General features: G+C 36.5%; 2 protein-coding genes across 10 annotated transcripts; one reads left to right on the top strand and one right to left on the bottom strand.

Moving 5' to 3' along the window:
* The first annotated feature begins 355 nt into the window (after positions 1 to 355).
* On the top strand, positions 356 to 25,967 carry LOC110602118. 8 transcript variants are annotated; one of them, XM_043951535.1, is made up of 8 exons: positions 356 to 424; positions 20,615 to 20,931; positions 22,807 to 22,980; positions 24,401 to 24,484; positions 24,680 to 24,775; positions 24,871 to 24,947; positions 25,261 to 25,411; positions 25,485 to 25,967. In XM_043951535.1, exons 2-8 carry the CDS (start codon positions 20,623 to 20,625, stop codon positions 25,557 to 25,559), a joined length of 966 nt encoding a protein of 321 aa, XP_043807470.1. In that variant the 5' UTR covers positions 356 to 424; positions 20,615 to 20,622; the 3' UTR covers positions 25,560 to 25,967. The 8 variants fall into 8 exon arrangements, with proteins under 8 accessions (XP_043807470.1, XP_043807471.1, XP_043807468.1 ...); XM_043951536.1 differs by having other exon boundaries at positions 24,395 to 24,484; positions 24,889 to 24,947; XM_043951533.1 differs by having other exon boundaries at positions 22,807 to 23,004; positions 24,395 to 24,484; positions 24,889 to 24,947.
* On the bottom strand, positions 4,078 to 6,484 carry LOC110601166. Of its 2 annotated transcripts, XM_021738203.2 has the most exons (4): positions 6,301 to 6,484; positions 4,510 to 6,203; positions 4,293 to 4,426; positions 4,078 to 4,203 (listed from the first exon to the last, which is right to left on the bottom strand). In XM_021738203.2, the coding sequence occupies exons 2-4, from the start codon at positions 6,179 to 6,181 to the stop codon at positions 4,081 to 4,083; spliced, it is 1,929 nt and encodes a 642-aa protein (XP_021593895.2). In that variant the 5' UTR covers positions 6,182 to 6,203; positions 6,301 to 6,484; the 3' UTR covers positions 4,078 to 4,080. The 2 variants fall into 2 exon arrangements, with proteins under 2 accessions (XP_021593895.2, XP_021593894.2); XM_021738202.2 differs by lacking the exon at positions 6,301 to 6,484 and having other exon boundaries at positions 4,510 to 6,292.

Raw genomic sequence — 25,967 nt, 5'->3', positions numbered from 1 at the left:
TATATATCTAAGATTAAAAATTAGAATATAATTATTAAAAAAGTAAAATTTTAAAATTTTACATGTAATAAACCTATATATTAAACAAATATAAAAAATACAAATTAATTCATTTATATGGATGATATTTTAATTTTATTAATATTTAATAATTAAAATTAATTAATAAAATTTAAAATATTTTTTAATATAAAAATTAACTAATAAATTTGTATTACAAAAATCAAATTGTAATTTCCTCTTGACCAAGCTAAAAGTTGACAATATCTCAAGGATCCAACCCATTTTGGCCCAACCCATATTCATTCTCATTTAACTCCTATAAAAGGTGAAAGAGCTTAACTGAAAAATTACATGAAATTCATTTGGTGCCCTAAATCATTCTGCTTGCGGCGTTTCTCCTCTTGGCATCGTCCACAATCAGGTTAGTTCTCGCCTATTGTTTTGCCTTATCTTGCTTCCATTCTTGCTTCCTCTCGTTTTTCTTTTCTTTGTCAGATCAAGCTATGCTCTCTTATGATAAGAAAATTTATGCTCTCATTTCTACCTTTCTTTTTCGCCTCCTTGTTGTAAATCTACCATCTCTCATGTAGTTTTGGAAGGCTCAAATACCCTCTCCCATTTTTTTTTTCCTAAATTTAAAATTTTCAGCTTAAAATATACTATTTCTGAATGTAAAAGACAATTACAAATGTATATATATAATTATTAATTAAAACATATAAAATTAATCTGGATTTGTTTTGTATTTAATATTTTTTGTAAATACTCTATCCATTTTCATGATCATCCTTCATATGTTTAAGATCTAAAATTATTTTTATTTTTTTAACAAACTTATATGTGGAGTTTTAAAAAACTTATTCTAATTAGTCTTTCCATTTAACTCGAATTGAACAGAGAATAATTGAAATGTTTTGTAAAAAAAGTGCAATGGTAATAAAAATAAAAGTAATAAAATAATGAGAATTAACATCTAAAATGCCATATGCTATAATGAATAGGGATGTTTGGTGGAATTAGAAGGATTTTGACAAGAATTTGGACACAATAGTTGATAAAAAATAGTTGATAAAAAATAGTTATAATTTAGTCAAAATCATTGATTTAATTGATGAAATTAAATTTTCATTCTCACTCAAAACAATGACATAGGCACAAAAAATGTTTTCTGGTGAGTGTTGAGGGGAAAATATTATGTTTAATATTTAAATTATAACTAATAATAATAATCATAATAATTTATAAGCACTAAATGAGTATATAACTCTATTTATATGTTTAGATAACATATATCTAACATATATTTAATTATTTTCGTTGAAAGCTTTGATTAAAAGAAGAAAAAAAAAAGTAGAAGATTTGAGAGAAAATACTCGATTGGGGTATATATACTATTTACAAGAGTACATATAATAAATTATTATATTTCTAATTATCACTATAAATTTAGGTTATTTACATAAATAATCTCAACGTACATGTCTTATGCTTCAAACTTGTTATAAATATACTCAATTTGTGGTCCTCGAAGTGATTTTGTTTTCTCAATTCCCGAAGGAGTTGCTTCAATCAGATGATTTCACATGTTGCTAAAGCCATAGCTCGATATTCATAGCTCGATATTCATAGCTCGATATTCTGTTTCTGCACTTTATCTTGCAATTTATCTTGCAACCACATTCTGTTTTTTTAACTTTTTTGGGATATAAAATTCCCATCGTCTATTTAAAGGGGAACTTGCCCAATCTGCATCAGAATAGTCAACCTTTGATATATATAAGAATGCAAATGATTGTATTCCAATGACTACTATATGGAGTTTGAAGAAATTAACTAACCGCACTTACAGCAAAGGAAATATTTGGTCGTGTGACAGTGAGATAATTGAGCTTGCTATCTAGCAGGATCTTTAAGTGGCTCCTCTGTTGAGAAATAAGCTTAACATTTGGATCCATGAGAGTGTCCACATGTCTACCGTCTAACATGCATGTTTCTTTCAATATATCCAAAGCATATTTCTATTGAGAAATTGCAATATCTGTTTTAGACTATGCCACTTTAATTTCCAAGAAATATTTTAGTTTTCTCAGATCTTTAGTTTAGAAATGACTGAACAAATGTTGTTTAAACTGATAGATTCCATCATTATCATTTCCTATAATGACAATATCATCAACATAGACCACTAAGTAGATGCATCTATCACTATTATAACGAAAAAATAAGAAATGATTAGAATTATTTTGAGACATTGCTAAATCGTTCAAACTATGCTCTTGGAGACTGTTTTAGCCCATACAAAGAGCGCCGAAGACGACATACTAAGCCTGACTCCCTTTGAGCAAGAGACCTTGGAGATTGCTCTATGTAAACTTTTTTAGCGAGCTCTCCATGAAGAAAGGCATCTTTAATGTCCAGTTGATGCAGGGTCCAGTAATTAATTGCAGCCAATGAGATAAGGAGGCGAACAGAAGCTATTTTGGTTACTTGAGAGAAAATATCACTGTAATCAAGCCCAAAAATCTGTGTAACCTTTAGCTACAAGGCAAGTTTTAAAATGATCAATTTTGCCATCAAGTCTCACCTTAACTGTGTAAACCCATCGACAACCAACAGCAGACTTACCCGGTGGTAAGAATACCAGTTTCCAAGTTCCATTGTTATGCAGAGTAGTTATTTCCTCAACCATGGCATTACACCAACCAGGATGATTCAATGTTTCTCTAACTGTCTTAGGTATGGAGACCATGGTTTCAAATCGCGGTCGCGGTCGCGTGTAACGGAAACAGGCCTATAACGGTCATAACGTAACGGTAACGGCCTGTCGCGGCGCAAATTTTTTTAGAAAATTTGTAAAGTCCATGAAATTAAAATATATTGAAAGATATAACGAAAATTAAGTTATACAACTTGTAAACAAGTACAAATATATTGAATAAACATAAAATACATAAAATTTAAACATTATATGTAGTAACTTACCTCAATTACCACCAGAATGAGCGTCTAGCAGGTTCTTGAGTAGATCCACCACCTTCATCTTGTGATTGAGAGCTTTGATCTTGATGATATTGATAGTATTGTGATGGATCAAAGCTGAAGAATGAACCCATACCAAATTGATCACTAGGATTGGACTGGGTTTGAGTGTGGGAGAATGATTGCTCTGACAAAGATAAATCAGAATACGATGGAGGACGCTGATATGGATATGGATTTGAGTATTCCCATTGAAAATTTCCTCTATATCCATAATCACTAGTAGAGGTTGCTTCCATTGAAGATTCACTTGCACCATAAGTCCCATATCCATAATTATCTGCATCCATAGAACACTCTCCATGTGCAACACCTTTTCCCTTATCACTGCTACCACCAGAACCACGGGATTTGTGGTATGTATGTTGCAAAGTTGGAGCTGGAGATGGAGATGGACTATGCCTCTGATATGAAGAGGGATCATCATGTGATTGTAATGAACTAGTAGCTCCACGATCTTCACCTCTTCCACCCTGACCACTACCACCATCATCATCATCACTGGAACTAGATAGTATAAAAGAATCTTCAGGTTCAGCATCACCACTGCCTCCAATATTATGTCCATGAGTTGGAGCATTAACTTGTTGTGATTGTGATGGAGCGGGCTCATCCTCCTCTAGCCAAGGATTTTCTTCACCATCAAGTACAGGATCTTCCCTTTCCTCCAACCAAGGATTTAGTGGATCATCTTCCTCGAAAATGTAATCCAAATTAATTGGATTATAACTCTTTTCTAGCTCATTCTGACTCTTTCTGCTCAAATTTCTCAACTTCAGCCGCATATTGTAGTGAACAAAGACGAGTGCATGCAATTTTTGATACCGTAATCTGTTCCTCGTCTTTGTATGTATCAGTGAAAAAGTGCTCCAATTTCTTTCACAATTAGATGCAGAAGTGGTTTGACTCAACACTCTTACTGCAATTCTCTGTAGTTCAGGAGCACTTTCACCATAATGTATCCACCATTCAGCTGCATTAAAACATATAATAATTTTAATAATATAGGTTATTTTCTCAAATATTTGATTTTATATTTTAGAACACTAAAAATATAACATAATGTGTAAATCTTATATTTTTACCTGGATCAGTGAATTTAATGGCTTTTTGTGCTAAGGCTGATCCAAAACTCTCCATTTTATGCTTATAAAGTTGTGTCTACACCAATAAAAAAAATTATTTGCTTTATTATACTGCTAAAATTATTTATTAAAATTATTCAAGTTAGCTATATATTATATACTTACTTGGTTCAATGCATTGGCTTGATTTACCAAATCACTCTCTAGCCTTTGAATAACATTTTTAAGGCCTGCCATAATTTCACTATCATTTCCAATATCGTGTGGACCATACTGATATTGAGGATTCAAAAAATATCCTGCAAATCATAAAAATATTATTAAAATTTATAAGATATAGAAATTATTAAAGTATTAAGTATTAAGTTTATGTGCTTCTTACCAGCCGCATGCAAATCATGATGTAATTGAAAATTCCAACGAGCATCAATAATTTTCCAGTAGTCTATGTAACTTCTGGAATTTTGTTTAATAGCCAACTTTGCTCGTTCCATTGCTTCATATATAAATCCCATTGTTGGTTTTTCGTCACCATCCACTAATCTCAACACTTTAAGCAATGGCTCTTGAATTTTCATAATTTGCTCGGCTTTCTCCCAAAAATTTCTTCCCTCTCTATCTAAGCTAAGAACAATTTTCTTAGCTTCATAAGCTGGTCCATTGGTAGCCTGGCCATATTTACTTCCTATCCATTGCTCGGATTCAAACATATTTCTTAACCCCGTTCTACATCGAAGAAGACTCTCCAATGCAATAAAATTAGTTGCAAATCTAGTAATCCCGGGGCGAATTATATCTCGACCATCAGTGAATTTCTTCATGTAATTTACCACCCAATTATGATTGTAAATAAATTGGGTGATAACTTTTCCTTGCTCAATGACGGTCTTTATATTCTTCCTCTTTCCAAAATCTTCTAAAATTAAATCAATGCAATGTGCACTGCATGCTGTCCAATACAAATTTGAAAACTTCTCCATCAACTTTTTGCCACCAGATTTAATAGCAGCTTCATTATCAGTCACTACTTGAACAATTTTGCTTGGGCCAATTTCTTCAACCACTTCCTTCATGATCTTGAAGTAATATTCTCCATCTTTTCGCTCAACATTACTTGCATCTATGGATTTATGGAACACTGTTCCACGAGGAGAGTAGACTAGAAAATTAATTATACTCATTCTGGTTGGTCCGCTCCATCCATCACACATAATGGTAACTCCTCTTTCGTTCCACATGCCCTCAAATGAAGCAATATATTTCTTCATTTCTTTGTATTCATTTTTCAAATATACTTCAGAGATCTCATATGCTGAAGGTGGTGATACATTAGGTCCCACTTCAGCGGCCGTTCTGAGTAATGGCTTTGTCCATGGTGACTCAACCACACTGAAAGGTAATCTGTTGTGGATAACAAAATTACCAAAGGCTTTAAGTAACTTTTCTTTCTGTGACTTAAGCCATTTGGTTTTAATCTTTGGTTGTTTCAGACTTCTGTTCTTTTCTATTTCAATTTCAGCTGCTGCTAATCTAGAAGCAGGTGTTGATGTTTGCTCAATATATCTTGATGCTTCTCTACCTCTTTCACGAACGGTCGCTGAACGACTAATTCCCGAGCGAGGAGGAGCTTGATGGCTACTCCCACCACTTTCATAATGAGAAGCTCTCCTTCTATAAGTATCTTCGTCAAACTGCCGCATGCTTTCACGTCTAGCAATTTCTAGTTCAATATCTTCTTCGTCTGAATCTGAACCCTCAACTTCTGTCATCTTCATGATTTCATCTTCCAACTCCCTTGCCCTCTTTGCTTTATCTCTTTTTGCAGCTTCAAAACCCCTCAACATATTTCCCATATCTTTTTTTACTTGAGCAGAAACTTTTTGACAACCAGCAACTTGCCCTGGTATATTTGCCAAATGCTGCTTCAAACGAGTTATCCCCCCAGTTATTTTTTTACCACAAAAATTACACGTCATTTCTCCTTTTTTTCCTGTAGGAGTGGCAAAATTCCATCCAATATCTTGACTTGGTTTATCAGATCCCCCTCTCGGCATTTTCAAATTATCAAATAATATACTGTAAAATAAAAAATATATTATCAAATTAATGTGCAAATTAACTTAAACTCAAATTAATGTGTAAACAAAAAATATATTATAATAAAGTAACTTACCTCAATGAAAGCTGGAAATAAGTATGGATTATGGAAGAAAAACACTATGGATTTATGGAAGAAGAAGAGAACTCTCTTTAGTCTTTATGCTGCTGCTGCTGCCTGCTGGACAGCTGGAGGCTGGAGTCTGCTGGAGGAAATGGAGAAGGACTGAAGCTGAAGGAGAAGTGCTACACTGCTACTGCTGAGGATGCTGCTTGCTGGAGGCGGGAGGAAATGGAGAAGGACTTGCTGGAGGCTGGAGGAAATGGAGAAGGATAAGAGACTCAAGGTGCTGGTCTGCTGGATGAAAGAGAGGAGGAGAGAGTAAAGTAAAGGCTAAAGAATAAAAAGAAGTAGAAAAGATAGAAAAACATTTTTGCAAAATCCAAATTTTGTTTTTCACGTGAAAGTTGAAACAGGCTGGACTGGAGGAGCTGCTGGAGTGCTGGACAACTTCTGCAAGATTCCTGGAGCTGCTGGAGTGTTGGACAACTGCAAGATTCCTGGTCATTTGCTGTAAAGGAAAGTAACGGCCGTTACATAACGGCCGGTAACGGCCGTTACCGTTGCGTAACGGCCATAACGGCCGTTACGCAAACATTTTTTTTTTGCCGTTGTTTAAAGGCCGTAACGGCCACGGCTGCCTCTGTTACCTGTAAATAACGGCCGTTACGTTACGTAACGGCCGTTATTTGAAACCATGATGGAGACAACAAATACATCAGAGACAAAAGTATAATAGGAAAGAAAAACAATGGTAACTCACAAAATTAGAAATGGAATGAGGATTTTAGGAAGAGCGAATACCTTTTTGAAGAGCAAGAGGAGTAGCGGCTGCTGTTGAAGGCTTGACCGAAGTAGGTGATGACGGAACAGGAGGTGAGTTGAAGGCTTGACCGAAGTAGGTGATGACGGAACGGGAGGTGAGTCATTAGAAGTACCTGCATTAGGGAGAGAAATGTCATTGTTATTAGCAGATGGGCGAGACCGACGTGTATAGACCTGAAGAGGTGGCATAGGAGTGGGAGATGGATACACTTGCGGCAAAGAAGAAATAAGAGTCGGAGGTACAGGCAAAACTCTAGAGACAAAAGTTTTGTAGGTTTAAGGTGACATCTGCAGACACAAAATATCTGTTAGTAGTAGGATCATAGCTTTTGTAACCTTTTTGAAGCTGTGAATAGCCGAGAAAGACACATTTAACTGGTTTGGGCTGGAGTTTGTCTTTACTAGGAGTATGATTATGAACAAAACATATGCATCCGAAAACACGCAGAGAGATTGCTGGTGAAATTTTGGTTTGGAAATAGGACAGAATGAGAACTTTGATACTGCAAAACAGAGGAAGGTATTCGGTTAATCAAGTAACAGGCAGTGAGGACAACTTCCCTCCCAAAATCGCAACGGAACATTGTGATGTAGGAGTAAAGTGCGGGCATATCGATTTTTCCGCTCGGCAACTCCATTTTGTTGTGGGGTATAAAAGCACGAAGTTTGGTGAGTAATACCCATGAGGAAGACAAATACTCTCTTGCATTATCACTTCGCAGTATCTTAATGCGAACACCAAATTGATTATGGATTTCAACATAAAACTTTTCAAAAATAGGAAACAAATCAAAACGATTCTTCATAAAAAAAAGTCAAGTGCAACGAGAATTATCATCAATAAAGGTAACAAAATATTTAAATCCCAGAATTGTATTAACCCGACTTGGACCCCAAATATTTGAATGAACAATGTTAAATACAAAACTGACTATATTATTGATTCGCTTGGGAAAAGAAGTTCGAGTTTAATTTCTGAGTTGATAAGACTCACATTCTAAAGAAGGTAAGGAAGATAGGCTAGGAACTAGTTTTTGTAACTTGTTCAAATTTGGATGTCTCCAACGACTATGAATGAGTTCAGCGGAGGTGAAAGACACAAAAACAATTGGAGAGTTAGAAGTGGAAAAATAGTACAATCCTTACGACTCATATCTTGCTCCAATCATCTTTCTAGTACTCCGGTCCTGCACAACAACATATTCAACCACAGATTCAGTAGTAAAGATGACTGAACAGTGAAGATCTTTAGTCAAATTTCTAACAGAGATTAGGTTGTATGGACAGTCAGGGGTAAATAAAATATTAGTTAAGGGGATAGAAGGAAGGAGATATACGTTACCGATCCCTTTAACTTGAGTTTTTGAGCCATTAGCTAATGTGACTTTAGATGGTGTAGAAGGTGAAATAAGAGTAGAGAAAAGAGAGGGATTACCAGATATATGATCAGAAGCACCAGAGTCGAAGATCCATGAACCAATGGGTAAAGACTTAGTTAGATAAGTAAAAGAGTTGCTAGAATGAGCAATATTTGATTGGGGCATGGAGACTGAGTCTGAATCTGCCAAAAAAGAAGGATCTTTGTCTGTAAACATTAAATCTGATGTTAGACGGGCTGGGCAAGCGATTGGACCTACTGGGCTAGAGTTGCCGGTGCCGGGTGATGCTGGAGGAAGAGTCGCCAGCGTGAAACGATCGCCGGAAGATGGTGCACTCGTCCGCGTGTGGCTGGAGGGCATGTGAAGGTGAGCTGAATAGGCGATTGGACCTACTGGGCTGGAGTCGCCAGCGCCGGGCGATGCTGGAGGAAGAGTCGCCGGCGTGAAACGGTCATCGGAAGATGGTGCACACGCCGGCGCGTGGCTGGAGACAGGCTGCTTGGGGTGGCATGTGGAGGCAGGTGGGGCTGGATCTGGAGGCGGTGCTGGATCTGGAGGCGGTGCTTCACCGAAAAGCAGATCGAAAGCCGGCGTGGAGAATGGGCTGCGCGTGGCCGAAAACAAGCTGCTTGGGTGGCGCGTGAAGGTGCGTGGGATCGAAATTAATCATATGCTAGTTGGGATTGGAGAATTGCCTCGCCTTGAGAAACTAGATGCATTTGTAGCATTAGGAAGTGGTTCCTCCTCTGAGCTTATTGCTGGATTGGGTGAATTACATGGATTAAACAATTTGAGAGGAGTTAATAATTAGAAACTTAAGATATGTCATAAAAAATGATGCATATGCATTTGTTGCCGCCAATTTTGAATCGAAGCAACATCTCCGATCCTTAAGACTATAATGGACTATATCTCAAAGCTACAAAGAGGATAGCAATAAGATGTGGGTTTCTTTTTTGAGTAATGATGACAAGGATGATTGTTATAAAATTGATGCAAATTGTCTTGAAGTTGAAGAAATGGCATTGGATGCACTAAAGCCCCATCAATCAAAGCTCTGGATCCGTTCTTGCCTTAACTTGACTTTGATGCCAACTTTTCCATCTCTTAAAGAACTTTATCTATGCGAAGCTAGCGTCAAGCCATTGGAGCATACATTGAAGAAGTGGATTTTAGCATCAGAATCTATGCCCTTCTCCTTTTTCTTCAACCTCCCTACTCATCTTAGGGGGAAAAATCCCATCTATATAACGGAGGGTGTAATGGTGCTTAATGATTTATTTAAATTCGATCTTACTGTTTAATTAGGGGTGTGCATAGCTATTTCAAAATTTGTCAGGGACTTAAAAGCGCTTTTTGCCTTTAATTTTATTCTCTAACTATAAGCATATATTGATTATGTTTAATATTTAAATTACAACTGATGATAATAATTAATTTTAATTTATAAGTATTAAAACTTAGTATTTTTAGTTTTATCAAATAATTATTTTTAAGATATATATATATATACACTAAGTTGTAAACTTATAATTATCAAATCAGCAATTTAAATTATAAATGATTATTCTAATAAGTTGATATTTAAAAAAATGTGTCTATACTAATAAAACAAAGTCCCAAACCAACCCTAATTCCTTTTCAATTTTACTTCCATACAGCTGCTGTCCATCTTTTATTCCCTTCCCACTTCCCAGTTGACGCCTCTCCCCGCACTTCACTGCTGAGTGTCACCTAGTCGGAGACAACTCTTCCCTCTCCCCAGTCGGCGTTTCTTTCTTTCGTTGAATCACTTATTCTAGTAATCAAGATTTGACTGGAACTCTCTTTAGGTTTGTAATCAGATTTTGATAATCAAGATTTTTTTAGTGCATGTTGTTAAAGATTTTTTAGTTGCTAATAAAGATCTTTAGAATTTATGGATTATTAATCTGATTATTTAGTTACTGTTATAAATTTTTTAGTTGCTGTTAAAAATTTTTTAAAGTAATCTTCAAGATTTTTTTGTTTTGTTGTATGAAATTTGCTATTTATCATAGAATTTTTGTTACCTTCTGTGATCAATTTTGGTGACCAGACTTCAGTTCCATCTGGTTCTGTCTCTATCATCTCACTAGAAGCACCAAAATATTCATCTAAATCATCAAATTTTGTATCTGACACCTTATTCATTGATGGAGGCATCCCTCCCATGGATGGATCAATGATTTCATCTGTTTTAACAATAACCAAGATTAGGCACCAATTATATTGTTTAGTAGCACAACCTTACAAAAGTAGAAGACAATAGTGCCATGCACCCTCCAGGTAGGAAATGCTGCTATAGACTGAAAATTTTTTTATGTCCTTCCACTTGCTTTAGTTTATATTTATTAGTTCTTTGATAAAGCTTTTATCCTTTTCTTTTTAATGCTGATTGAATTATAATTTTAGCATGGTTTAGAATTAACTAGGTGAACTGGTGTGATTGTTTTAGTTTGTAGTTATGTATTGACTTAAATAAATTTATTTGTTGATTTACTATATGTTATTTGTCAAGTGGTTATATATTGTTTGCTAATACATGTTATTGTTCTTCATATTTAGGATATTTAAAATGTCAACGTTTAATAGTTTCTGAAGCTATAATGAGTTGTAAAGCTACCACTGTTTCTCAACCTTCTTCAACCACTCAACCCGCAAATAGTTCCACCCATTCAGTCGGGTTTGGATATTATACAGATATTGTTAAATGGATTTGGAATGGGTATGGGTAGTAAAATTAAAATACTAAATGAATTTGGAAATTTTACATATAATCGGGTTTGGATTTGAATACCCTACCCGTTTACATCCCTAATAATGAACAATGACTAAAGCATAAGTAGCCCTTATTGACTCGCTTAGAAAACAATTTCGAATTTGTTTCTTGATGGGACTCATTTCAAAATGATAATTTAAAGAGATCACGTACCATTTTTTTGGAGGTTATAGATGCTTAGATGACCACTACCGTTGTGAAGAAGACTGAAAGTAGTACTAGGAGGTGCGATAAGATACCTTATGACCTTAGGCAAGAAGTTGAGGCCTAGGCCTATTTGAAGTGAGGTGTCGTAGTGTGTACATATACACACACATGCTCGCACACAAATATCCTCTTGCTCTTTGTTGTTTAAATCTCATTTAAAAAAAAAGAGAAAATTACTAAATAGTCTTTATGTTGTGGAAAAACTCATTAGTTGTCATATGCTAAAATGTCATTTATATTTTAAAAGTTTATTAATTAGTCTTTCCGTTAATTTTAGCCTTTAAATGTTTTAGTATTTAGTCCGTGTGATTTGAAAAAAAATTTATTAGTTGATCTCTCACTATTGTAAAAAGTCTACTAATTAGTTTCTCCGTACCAAGTGCATTTGAGACTCTTTTGCAATTCAAAGGGATCAATTAGTAGACTTTTCAAAACGTTAGAGATATTTTAATTTATTTTTCAAAATAAAAGGATCGGTTAATGAATTTTGTCATAACATAGAGACTAAATAGTTGGTGAAGGGAGCATCACCGACTCATGCAAGATGAGGTAATTGCATTTTCAGCGCCTTAATAACATTGATTAGGAGCAGAAGGGACATGTCATTCTAGAATAGTAACTATTTTTGTCACATGCCATTACAGAACAATTATGTTATTTGGTTAATTTGCTTATGGTGAATAGATTGTGTTAAATTTGGGCCAGGTCTAACTCACCCCAAAAGCTAGCTCTGGTGTGAGTTAGGCCTGGCCCAAATTTAACATGGTATCGGAGCCTCCTCATCCAATGTTGGGCGCCCTATAAATGTGTCATGCACCAGTAAAATTTCTGGGCTCTAGGCGTGAAGGGGGTGTGTTGAATCCCACATCGGTTGTGGAAAGGGGTAATGTGCCCCTTATATGGGCCATAGGCACTCCTCCCCCTTGAGCTAGCTTTTGGGGTGAGTTAGACCTGGCCCAAATTTAACAGATTGTATGGACATTTAGAAGCAAAATAAGATTCAACTTAAATGATTAAGGGTGAGAGGAAGTTCCTATTGTACTCCGTTAATAACAATGTTTTGTCCATTATCTAAAGTGAGTGGGTGGAGGGAAAAACGAAGGGAGAAAAAATGAATTTTGTGATTAGAGATGAGATTAGAGGTATTGAAATTAAGTATCCATGGAGGCTTGGAATTTAGATAAAAGTAGGGAAAAAAGTTACCAGATTTGGCAATAAAGATAATATACAAGGAAGATTATTGTTTTGTGGCTTATATTGTACTAATTGATTATACTCAATTCTACTGAAGGTAATAGATCTATTTGTGTGCAAAAAGGCCTCGTAGAGATATGAATGTTGTTCTATGTGAGGTTTTAACCGCTCAACACAGGAAAAAGATAAATGTAAAACCTAAAACCCATTTGTGGAACCTAAAAGCTGAAAACCATAGCTTTCAACGAGAAGTTTTAGAAAGAAAGGACAATAAACTTGATACGGCATGCATGGCAATGGCGAGTTTTGCTGAGTAAGAGGCTGATAGAGTCAAGAGCAATTATCAATAATAAGATGGAAACATAAAACTGATTTTGGATTTCAGTGGCAATTTCCCTTCTCACAAAGCTCCACAACACAAGAAAAACAGGAAACTCTAGCTCAAGTGAGCCCAGCAGTGGCTGTCTAAAAGAAAAAATAACAACTTGTCGTCCTCCTCTACAACTACTAATTATTTATAAAACAATAAAGATTCTTTCTCTCTCCAGGTACTATCTGAGAATCACTCTAACCTCGTAACCACCTAATTTGTCCATTTCCAGCTTGGCAAGTCTGGACTCTTCATTTGGAAACTATGCTACCCTTTCCTTTAACATTTCTTCTGTAGTAAAATCTCAAGGGTTTGGCCCATTGTTCATGATTCCTGGATCTCTATTTGGGCTGCTGCTATCAATGCTTCCCTTTTGAAAGACAGCTTTGTACTCAACTGAAGGCTGGAAATTGATTGATAAAATCATAGTGGTTCATCCAGGTGGCTTCTTCAATGGGCTTATTTTTCTATTTAACCAATAACTGATCCATTTTGCATCCCTCCCTCACATTTGAATTCTTTTGCAAGATTGCCTCTGGTTCAATTGGAAGCTCATCAACCGACAAGTCTTTAGGTAATTTTTTGGTGATGGGATGAGAATCGACCACTTCAATTGTGATACATGAAAAACAGGGTGTATTCTTGCTTCTTTGGGCAATTGCAAGCGATATGCCACCTTTCCCACTTTTTGGATGATTTTAAATGGTCCAAAGTAATGAGCAGTCAATTTAGTATGAATTACCCCTTTCATAGATGTTTGCCAGTCTCTTATAAGTTCAAAATGCACCCGATTGCCCCCGTTGGTGTTGAATGAAATTTGGCCAAGAGATTGGGAATGGTCGAGGAATTTGCTGGCAGAACAATCCTTCCTCTATAAAACAGTTTGTCTTGCACTAATGTATATGCTCCATGAGATTTTCCCTCCTTTTTCAGCTTTTGAATTATATCTTGTAGAGAAGAATTGTTTGCCATCTCCTTTTCAATTATATCCCAATGCGGTTTGAGCAAGTGAGAGCTTGCAATTCGACTTCTTCTTCAATTCTTGATAGGGCATCAGCTGCAAGAGGACTCAGGCTTGTACATGATTTTAAAATTATAACTGAACAGTTTCGGTACCAAAATTGTTGCGTAGGTGTGTTAATCTGTTGTTCCAATAAGTGTCTCAAACTATTTTGATCAGTATGCACCAAGAATTTCTGCCCCAATAGGTAAGGTCTCCCTCGTCTAATTGCAAGGACAAGAGCCATCATTTCGCGCTCATAAGTAGATTTAGACAAGTTTTTGTGAGACAGGCCTTTACTAAAATAGGTAATTGGTCTTTGTTCTTGCATCAACACAGCTCCTACGCTGTTCCTGATGCATCACATTCAACCACAAATGTTTTATTAAAGTCAGGAGTAGTCACCAGAGCTTGTTTAAGAGTTTGAAATGCCTCTTGTGCTGTTTATGTCCATCTAAGTCTCTCTTGGTATTCTATTCTTAGCACGGGATTCAACGGATATGCAATGCTTCCATACCCTTTGATGAATTTACACTAATAACCGGTCAACCCGATAAATCCACGAACACCCTTGAGAGTTTTTTGAATTGGCCAGATCAATACACTAGATACCTTTGTAAGTTCAATGGCCATCCCTTGATAAGATATTACATGGCCTAAATATTCCACACTTATCAAACCAAAAGAACTCTTCTTCTGATTGACTGTAAATTGCTGATTGCATAGCAATTGCAAAACTATTTTTAATTGTTGCAAATGTTCCTCCCAAGTTCTGCTGTATATCAAAATATAGTCGAAGAAAATCAATACAAAATTCCGTAGATAGGGCCTGAATAGATCGTTCATAGTGGCTTGGAAGGTTGCCAGAGCATTGGAGAGCCCAAATGGCATAACCACAAACTTGTAACGTTTCTGAATGAGTCCGAAATGCTGCCTTTGGAATTTCAGATTCTTGACCCGAATTTGATGGTACCCAGAATTTAGGTCCAGCTTGGAGAAATACCTTGCCCTCTGTAATTTATCCAGCAATTTGCTTATGACTGGAATAGGATACTTGTGAGGAATGGTTGCCTTGTTTAATGCTCGGTAATCCACTCACAATCTCCAGCTTTCATATTTTTTCTTAACCAGGAGAATTGGACTCGAGAACGGACTGATATTGGGTCCGATAATTCCTGCAGTTAACATTTCCCCAACCAACTTTTCAATTTCGTCCTTCTGAAAGTGATGGACGAACATTTACTGCTGTTGCACCCGATGCCAATGGAATGACATGATCAGTATGTCTATCTGGAGGTGGGCTAGTAATTTCTCCAAACACTTTATCAAAGGAGTTGAGTAGTTGCTGTAATTGAAGCTGTTTTTCCTTATTAATCTCAGTACCTTCTGAAGAGTTTTCTATGGGTTGAGAAATTTCCCATAAAAGCAAAGTGACATTCACATCCTTCAATTTGTGCAGTCTCTAGAGCCCGTGTGAAAGTTGGATTGCCTTCAATAGTTACGAGCCACCCTGAGTGAGAGAAAATCATCTTCATAGTTAATCAAATAATCCTAACTTCTCCTAGAGTCTGGAGCTAAGCAATTCCCAGAATTAAATCTACACCTCCTAGAGGAAATCGAAAACAATCGGCCTTAATTTTCAAATCACCCACATCAATCTTGATACTTCGGCAAACTCTGAAGTCTGAACCCGATGTCCATCACGCAATTTCACGCCGAAAATAGGGGTTTCTTCCATAGGCAACCTTAATTCAGAAATCAGTTTACCTGACACAAATTTGTGACTGGCACCACGGTCTCATGATAGTAATGGTATGATCCCTATTTTGCCCTGCAGTTTCATAGACTTTGGAGAAGATATTCCTCCTATAGAATATAATGATAGCTCCATTTTTGAAAAATGGACATCGTCTAAAATCGTTATCGGTTGACCATCTGGCTCTAGAATCACTATATCGACTTCCATTTCCTCTTGGGCTCTTCATCTTTGTTGGCAATTATAGTTTAGAGAGATTTATTCAGGCATTCATGTGTAGAAGAGAGGCTGCTTGCATTTGTAACACAGTCCCTTAGCTCTCAGATCCAAAAACTCCCGGTGGGTTTACTGTCTAGTAGGTCGATTGCGGTGATGGTTTTGTGGAATTTTGGTATTTGAATAGGAAGACGAAGGTAAGGCTTTCGGGATTAAAGAAGATCGGTCTCGTGGTTTAGGATCTGAAAGTGCAAGATACTTGGTTTTATTTTTTGGGGATAATGTGTTTAAAGTGCTGGTGGGTCTATAAGTAGTAACGGCCTCAACTCTTAGCCCGATTCCAGAAGCCCATTGAGGCCCACCATCTCCAGAGCTTCGTCCATGTGGTTTTGATGATTGCAGAAACTGACTTTTCAGCTCAATCTCTCTCGCGACAGCCATAGAGTGATAAAGATCAACTGCTTCATGAGAGCAAATCCTCACCCTGATTTCATCCCGTAATCCGCTGAAAAAATAACCCAAACATTGTTGGTCATTTAACCCTTTCATATGAGATGCTAATGCTACAAAATCATCAACATCTTCATCCACTGAGAAATTTTGCCAAAGAGTTGCAAGCCGCTCGTAGGGATTACTGCTCATGTCCCCACCATATTGTCGTAATAGCTTCTGAGTTAGCTGAGCCTAAAAAATATTAGGATTATGTTGCTTAATCCACCTCAACCTGTGAAGAACTGGTCCTTCCATACACTAGGGCTAACTATAGTGTTGTTTAATACAAAATACTGATCTGCCCTAGCTAACCAGCCTATAGGGTGTACTCCATCAAAGTTGGGCATTTCCACCTTTTTGATGGCCAAGGCATTAGCTTCTACTATTACCGTTTGTTGAATAGGTAAAGTATTGGAGTGTGTACCTTTTGTCGCTAATCGGGTGGAAGCTTCAGCATCATCCATATGTGCCTTCCCTTTGACCAAGGATGTGAGTAACGCCTCCAACCTCGTCAACCTCTGTTCTTGCCCCATTTTAAGAGCAGTCATCCTTTGCTCTTGGTCAAGCATCATAGAAGCTATAACTTCTTCCAAATTTCCTATACTCTTCTCTACCTGATCAATACGTGTTTCTACTCCTCTCTCCATTCAAGTTTTGGTCATGGGGTTTTTGGATCTGGCATATCAGACCAAATTGATAGAGTTAAGAGCAATTATCAATAATAAGATGGGAAGATTAAATTGATTTTGGATTTCAATGTCAATTTCCCTCTCACAAAGTTCCACAGCACAAGAAGAACGAGAAAACAATGGCTCAAGCTAGCCCCACAATGGCTGTCTAAAAGAAAAAATAACAGCTTGCTGTCCTCCTCTACAATAATTATTTATAAAACAATAAAAATTCTTTCTTTCTCTAGGTATTGTTCGAGAATCTCTCTAACCTCATAACCACCTAATTTGTCCATTGGACTCTTCATTTGGGAACTATGCTACCCTTTCCTTGTTTCTTCTATAGTAAACTCTCAAGGGTTTTGGCCCATGGTTCATGGTTCCTGAATCTCTAGTTGGGCTGCTGCTATCAGAGGCCTATGCCCACAAGAGTCTCAGCAGTCGTGTGTGGAGATTCAAAAGGTTATTTAGGTGAAGGGGGGATAGTGTAATAGGTTAATTGACAATAAAAGCTGAGATCTTTGAGAAATATAAGTTTGCAAGAGAAGCATAGAAAGAGGCTAGCGAGGCTTGTGGTATATGTCTAGCTACTTTGTATTGAAATTTAGGAGTATGGAAGGGGACAAGATGTGTAAGTTAGTGCAATTTAAGAAAACAAAAAGAATAAAGATCTAAATGGAGTTGATAATCAACAAATTGTCTGAAGATAATGAAACGAAAAAGGGATGAGAAAAGAGATGAGGATACCACTTTGATACGTTGTTCGACAAGAGTTGTATAATAACTTTAATTTTAGTGTTCATTTGGCTTAGAGCCCTAATTACACTCGCAGAATCAGGTTTGTCGAACTGAAAATGGATTTGAAGGATTTGAAGATAAGGAGAGCTTGTTGTCTAGACTCCAAAGTACTTCCCTATAGATTGTGGTACCTCAATCCCTAAAAAGTACTCAATTTGCCCAAATCTTCGGTTTGGAAATGGCTAGATAAATGTCCTTCAATTGATAAATCCCTTCAGTCATTTCCTATTATAACAATATCATTAATCCACTAGATAATTATGATCGCCACAAGTATCATGACGATTCGATACTGAATGATTGGATTCACTTTGAGGCATTCCAAATTGTTGGATCATAGTACTGAACTGTTGAAACCATGCTCTTAAAGACTGCTTTAAACCATATAATGATCAACGGAGATGCATACCAAACTAGACTCTCCATGTGCAACAGAACTTGGTGGTTGCTCCACGTAGACTTCGTCAATAAACTCCCCATGTAAAGATGCATTCTCAATATCGAATTGGTAAAGCGGTCAGTGAATACATAGTTGCCAAAGAGATAAGGAGATGAACCAAGTCAGTTTTAGCCACAAGACAATGTATCACCATAATCTAGCCCTATAAATTTGAGTGTATCCTTTGATTACAAGACGAGTTTTGAGGCGATCAATTTTACCATCGGGGTCGACAGTAACAGTATACACCCAATGACAACCGATAGGAGACTTGCCTAGTGGTAAAGGAACCAAATCCCAAGTAGCATTTTCATGAAACAAAGGCATCTCTTCTATCATTGCATTCTTCCAACCTGGATGGTCCATGGCTTCTTTAACAGTCTTGGGAATAGGAACAACGGCGAGGAAACAAAGGCATAATCTGATGAAGATAAACGATGATAACTAAAAAAATTATAAATGAGATGTAAGTTACGGGAAGAGCGAATACCTTTGCGAAAGGTAAGCGTAGGAGTGGCTACTTCTGATACAGGCATGATTGGAGTAGGTGACAAGGGAACAAAGGAAGAGTCACTAGGGATAGCCATTGTACCTATATGAGGAAGAAAATTGTTATTGTTGTGAGGAGAAGGGTGAGATTGATGGGAGTAGACTTGAAGAGGAGGATTGACTGGTGATGGAGAAAGGATAGGCATAGGAAGAGCTACAGGAAGGAGACTAGCATCTGTGGAGTTTGGAGAAAAAATATAGGGATGTTTCAAAGAAGTCTACATTTATTGAGATAATAAAGTATTTTTGGGTAATAGGATCATAACATTTGTAATCTTTCTAAAGACGTGAATATCCCAAGGACTCACTTGATAGAGACGGGAATATCCCAAGGACGCACTTGATAGATTTATGTTGGAGCTTGTCTTTGTGAGAGTATGGTCATGAACAAAACAGGTACACCCAAACACATGCAAAGTCAAGGGATGGGGATCGTGATCGGGAAACAAAATTTAGTGATGACTCTTGTGTTGCAAGACAAAAGAAGGCATTTGGTTAATTAAAATAACATGCAGTAAGAATCCAATCACCCCAAAAGCAAAGAGGAACATGATGATGTATAATTAGGGTACATGCAGTCTCAATGAGTTGTCAATTTTTATGTTCAGTGATACCATTCTGCCGAGAGATATATGCACAAGAAGTTTGATGGGTGATCTCTTGAGAGGTCATGAAATTGGTAAAAGGAAGAGATAAGTATTCTCTTGCCTTATTACTCTGCAATATTTTAATTGATACACCAAATTAATTGTGAATCTCAGCATAGAATTTTTGAAATATAGAGAGCATTTCAGAATGACGTTTCATCTAAGTGAAACAAGAATAATCATCAATAAATATAACAAAATAATGAAATCCCAAAGAAGATCTAACTCGACTTGGATCCCCATATGTTTGAGTGAACGATTTCAAACATGGATTTGGCCTTTTTATTGACACGCATGGGATAGGATGCTCTAGTTTGTTTCCCAAGTCGACATGACTCACACTCTAAGAAAGACAAAGACAATGTAGAAAGACTAGGTACTAATTTTTGAAATTTTCCTAGACTTGGATGATCCAAGCGGCTATGGAGAAGGTCAGCAGATGCAGCGAAAGTAAAAGCAACTGGTGGTTTTGGATGAGAGAGGAGATGGAGTCCTTGCGACTCGTCCTATTTCTATTGTCTCCCCCATATCCAGTTCACAATAACAGAGTCTGCCATAAATATAGCAGAATAATCGAGAGTTTTTGTTAATTTGCTAATGGAAATCAAATTATGTGGACATTCAGCGGCGAATAAGACTGAGTTTAAAGAAACAAAAGGAAGAGGCTGAACCTTTCCTATTCCCTTAATCATAGTGTGCGAGCCATTGGCAAGAGTAACTCTAGAATAGAAGAAATGGGAGGTGAAGGGAGATGAGAGAAAAAGTTCATAATACGATAGCTGTGATCAGAAGCACCGAAATTGAGTATCCATGCAAAATAATTACCAGTGTGAGAGGTGAGGATGATTGTTGTTTAGCAATCAGACAAGTTGGTAGGCTTTTATTATGCACTTTGCCTAACCAACAATCTGTAGAATCTCCATTAAATTGCATGTTTTTGCTATCTTCCCAAATTTCTACTAATTAAATATGATTATGGAATAGTGCAGGTGCTTTGATGATAATGTCAGAGACTTCAGGAGGTTTGGTTGCTTCAGCTGACCTGAGTAAAGTAGGACCAGATTACTTTACTTTCTACAAATGTGAAGTAAAAGAGTTGCTCTCGCAAAATGAGGATTTCCTGCCTTTTGCTGCTGAATTTGCTGGAAACATATCTGAGGAGGTCAGGGGCAATATTAAATTTGATCCTTCTTCTGGTTCTCTTTTTGATAATTGTGTAGGAGTCAGTCTTTCTGAGTGCAAAAAGGAAAGATTGAATGCATTGCTCCGGCAGACTTTAGCAACTCTTGCACCAGAAGTTGATGAGGTAGACTGAGGTCTTTCTTCTCCCTTCCTCCCCCCACCCACCCACCCACCCCCCCCCCCCCCCCACACCCCCCTCTCTTATATCTGCTCTTGTGCATATAATAATAGAATCTGATATATTGGAAATGTCTTGGTAATTCTGTGTGCATTTAATATGTCAGTGGGTTCTAATTTTGTTATCTTAGTCTATTGAAAGAAGACTAATAAAATCTTGCAACTAGGATTTATGCCCGTTGAAAAACAACTTGTGGGAATGAGTCAGCAGTGTGTAAGAAAATTAAAGGGCATACCAGTATTGGAAAATCAAACCAAATTGGTGATGAGTGTCTAGTTTCTAGCCTAGTTCAACCTGTAGTCCTGCCACTTTTATAATCCACACTCTTGAGCCTGTGATTCTTAACATGTATTGCTAATCCTAGTTATCTTTATGTATAATAGAGATAAAAAAACTAGTAGTTTATGTTTATGTACTAGTTTTTTAATCTCTATTGTCTTATCTTATTTGTTTGTCATTAGATTTTAATTATCTAATAATTATTTGTATTAGACTTATTTTAATTAGAAGTCTTATGATTATATAAACCTCTATAGCTCCACAATATAAGGGTTTTATTTTTATTCAATAAAGCAAGCATATGAATTACAAACAAATTTGAGATTTAAGACTCTTTCATTAACGAGTTTGAGACGTTAAGAGCTCCCTCTAATGAGCTCCTTCCCTACCAATCATCCCTTGACACGATTCATGACCCAGGATTATAATACATTGGTATCATAGCCAATTGTAATGGGAAATTTGATAAATTCAAGCAAGAAACTAAAATCTATACTTCGTGAAATGCAAGCACAAAATGAGGCTAGATTAGTTTAGTTAGAAGGATGGAAGCTAGAGTTGCTCAACTCGAGGATCCAATGTATTATGTGTTTTGCTATTTACAAAATTTTCTCAATAATCCCAATGACAATTGCAGCAAAGACTCAGATGCAAGTAAAGGTACAAATAGCAGTAGTATTACGAATTAAGGCATTCAAAATGAAGATAAAACGGACACTCAGCACAAGCGGGGAAGATGACTACTAGATTTTAATTTCTATTATCTTATCTTATTTTTTTGTTATTAGATTTTTGTTATCTTAATAATTTGTTATCTAATAATTGTTATTCTATTTTAATTAGAAGTCATATGAGTGTATGAATCTCTGCTACATAAGGGCTTTATTTTTATTCAATAAAGCAAGCATATTAATTGCAAAAAATTGAGATTTAAGACTTTCTCTCATTAATGAGTCTGAGATGCTCCCTCTGATGAGATCTGTCCCCATCAATCATCCATGACACGATTCGTGACCCAGGACCACAACATCTTCCTTGGGAAGTAGTCCATTGAATTATCATTAATGAGTCTGAGAAGCTCCCTCTGATGAGATCCTTCCCCATCAATCATCCATGTCACAATTCGTGACCTGGGACCACAACATCTTCCTTGGGAAGTAGTCCATTGAATTATTATTAAGCTTTGCTTCTTTTTCATGTTACATTAAAATGTATTCAATTTCCAATGATTTTGGGGAAGAAACAGAAAAATAGTGATAATAGGTGGTCTAATTTTTTCATTAGTTTGCTATTGGTAAGTTATTATACACAGGACAAAGATATTTAAAACCTTGTGATTATACAGGGAAAAATTATCTGCTATTCTATGGAGGCTGCCTAAGTTAATACTTGTTTTTCTTTCCCCTTCTTTTAGTGCAAAGTTACTGATTTGTGATTTATTCACTTGATGCTCAGAAAACGGTCTGGGTGATCGTCCGTGTATTTCAATTAAATGTACCACAAGTACTTGAATATATTGTGACTTTGACTGGGCAATTGCAGATGCTTGATCCTGTTGTAGCCTTGCGTCGATTACAATCACAGGTCAGAAAAAGAAAGTTAATTTCAGGTCACAAGGATGTGACATCCGAGGGTGAGAAAGAGCTGGAAAATGCCAATAAGAGAAGCAAGAAGTCATCTTCCTCATCAACCAGCATCACTAGAGCTGCTAGCCCGGTTAGTTTTGGATCATGTGGACAGGTTATATATTCTTATCAATAGATCATTGTTCTTTATATATGCTGCTTGGGATTAAAGCATTAGTTATTATTGTTGTCGGATTGAGATCTTTTATTTTATAAAAAAGGTGGTGTCATTTTCTTCAAACGATATGGTATGGTAGTTTATGAGAATTTTCTTATATTAGTATCTTGTGCATGATAAAAAGGCTACTCTTGTCAGTACACAGTTTCCAAACTTCTGGTTAATGCAAAAATTCTTTCCTTCAGATTGTGAGGTCAAACTCTCAAAGTGAGGATTTCTCTGAACTCCCTCCCTGAAACCTCTCTCTCCAAGTTTGAGTTTTCACGACTCCTTTTGTTTTTTGATCTCTAACTCAAGTCTAAGGTCCTAAGCATGTACTGCTGCCTTGTATTTTCATCAAGTTGTTACTTTGATATAGATCTTGTGGAATTTTAATCACCTTTTTTGTAATCACTAGCTGTTTGCTGTTTGTGATCCACCATATCTGCCAGTGGATGTGTGTATGGAGTAACTATAAATGTTAGTGATGGAAAGGGGCAGTTTGCTCCTAACCTGATACTTAGCCATTCTTGTAAGTATGGCAAGAGGCAAATGTTGGGGATGTCACATTCTCCTTTAGGAATTTTGTCCTGTTGATTCTTTGATTCTCCTGGTTCTGCTTCTAATTTTTCAAGGTTTAATCCTTAAAATGATGGTAGAATGATGGAGTTTATTATTGCTTGCATAGATGTAGCCCTAACCATAAATTAAGCCTGTCTTGGAGAGAGAGACCTATGTGCAACAATTTTTCTTCCATTAGCCATTGTATTAATTTAAGAAAATTATTAATGATTTTTATAAGGTGGTTTAGTGTTTTTGCATTCTTCTCTATATAATGTTGTAGCCCCTAAGGCATAGTTAGGCTATTACACAATTCACAAGCACAAAACATTATAATGGGGTCATTTAAATAATGTTCTATATCAACCCAAGCATCATTTTGTAGTCGCTTACATAACTCTTAGATACCTCCTACCATGTCACCTGCAAACATAAGTCCACAAACAAATCCTCAAATCAAAGTGCCTTTACATATATTCCCATGCGAATTTTTATTAATATTTAGATCCTTGCCTCATCATGCTTTTCCATTTCTCACACGAATCATTTTCAGTGCTCATGTTGTTTGTTATTTCTTTTGTTGGAATGATCATCTCTTTTTCTGAATGTTTTATCTTTGCACCCCATAGGAGCAAATGTTCGTACTGATTTATATTCTTTTGTGCCAAGAAGGAAAGGAAACCAACACTCTTTTCAAATTATTTATTACATACATCATGCGTGTGCAATTGATAAGCAAATATATGTAGGTACTCACACTATATTCATTTTGGTTCTTTTTCCCCAGTTTCAGTGCAATGCTCGTGAAACTACCTGTAAAAATGAAAGTGAATTTCATTTGGCCTCAAACACATCTGCTGACAAAAGAGATGGAGAGGTAAGAGGTGGAGCATATGTTAAGTATAATTTTGGTTTAAGAGATAGTTTGATGCAGAGTTCAAGTTGCTTTTGCTGATTCAGTAGAGGAGAGTTGAGCAGGAGATGCTCTCATGCCTCTCTCTCTCACACATACACACACACATGCACTATTAACTTTTAAACAAATATTTCATTTTTTTCCCCTTCATTCTAGGGGGAGGATGAGGATGATCTACAGTTTTTACTAGAGAATGATAGCTCACTGGTTGAGGCATCAATCAAGAAATATTCTGATCAGCTATCTGCCAAGGTAATTTTCATTTTTTTTTATGGCACTGTTCCAAGGCTGTGTTGTATATGAAATATTAGTAATTTAATATTGTGATACTTTATAGCTGAACATAGGTGGATGCTTGTTTTCAGCTTGATCATATGGAGAAGCAGATTGAAGAACTTCTTGATGTTGTGGTGTCCACATGCAGGTATGTCACTTTAGACGCTTAACAGAGAGACAAGTCAATTGGTTATTTTACTGTTCAAGTTTCTCTTGTATATAGGAGGTGTAGAAATGTAAATAAAGAAAGTTGAGGATCTTGGAAGTAAAGGAGGGAATGAAGATGTTAAATAGTAGTCAGCGAACATACCAAACTCATGAATATTCTGAGAGTTTTGACTTTGTATATAACCGCATGGGCTGCGTTTTTATGCTCCAACGTTTTGATTTTTGAAGGTGTAAATTGGCATGTTGCCTTAATATTACCTTAACTTTAACTGAACTGTCACTTTGAAATGCAGGCCTATGTCCGTTGCAGAGAAAAAACAGCTTCAAATACTGATTCAGAAGCTACCACCAAAAAATCTCAACCGTGTGGCTGAAATAGTCCAACGTGAAAAGCCGTCAGAAACACAGAACTATGATGAAATTTTTGTTGATTTGGAGAAAAAGGTAAAAAACAGCTGATTGCAGTTGTCAATGTGTTGATATTTTCTGGTTCTTTATAATATCTTGCCTTTTCCAGGATAAAGAAACTCTTTGGAGGTTGTATTACTATGTTGAAGCAGTTGAAAAAGCTAGAAAGCTCTCATCATCGTAAGGCAGCAGAGCCATGATATAGAGCTGTTTCTCATGAGAATTATTCAGGAGATACTTGTGAATTTCTGAATCTGTGCTCAGATTTTCATTTAGAACTACAGCTGGTAAGCATGGTACTTCGAGAACAAAAGCTAAAAACTATCCTCATTCTGAGTAGTGAGTACCTCGACGCTTCCAAGTTGAGCAACTCCCAGATGATTTTTAGTGGTGCAATTTACTGCACAGTACAGCCTCTTCTAGTTTAGTACCGACACAAATAGGTAAAATCTCTTCCACAGGAATAGTTTATTCTTCTTGAGGAAATGATTTTGATATGAAATGTGAAGAGTGTAAAGATGTGTACGCGGTAACAGAAAAGCTTTGTGTGACAACTCTTTAGAAATGCAAATAGCAATTCATTAGCCTGAAA

The sequence above is a fragment of the Manihot esculenta genome, chromosome 15 (genome assembly GCF_001659605.2).
Source record: "Manihot esculenta cultivar AM560-2 chromosome 15, M.esculenta_v8, whole genome shotgun sequence".
Classification (NCBI taxonomy): Eukaryota; Viridiplantae; Streptophyta; class Magnoliopsida; order Malpighiales; family Euphorbiaceae; genus Manihot; species Manihot esculenta.
Note: the sequence above shows the minus strand (reverse complement) of the source record. Positions and strands in the feature narration are given on the sequence as shown.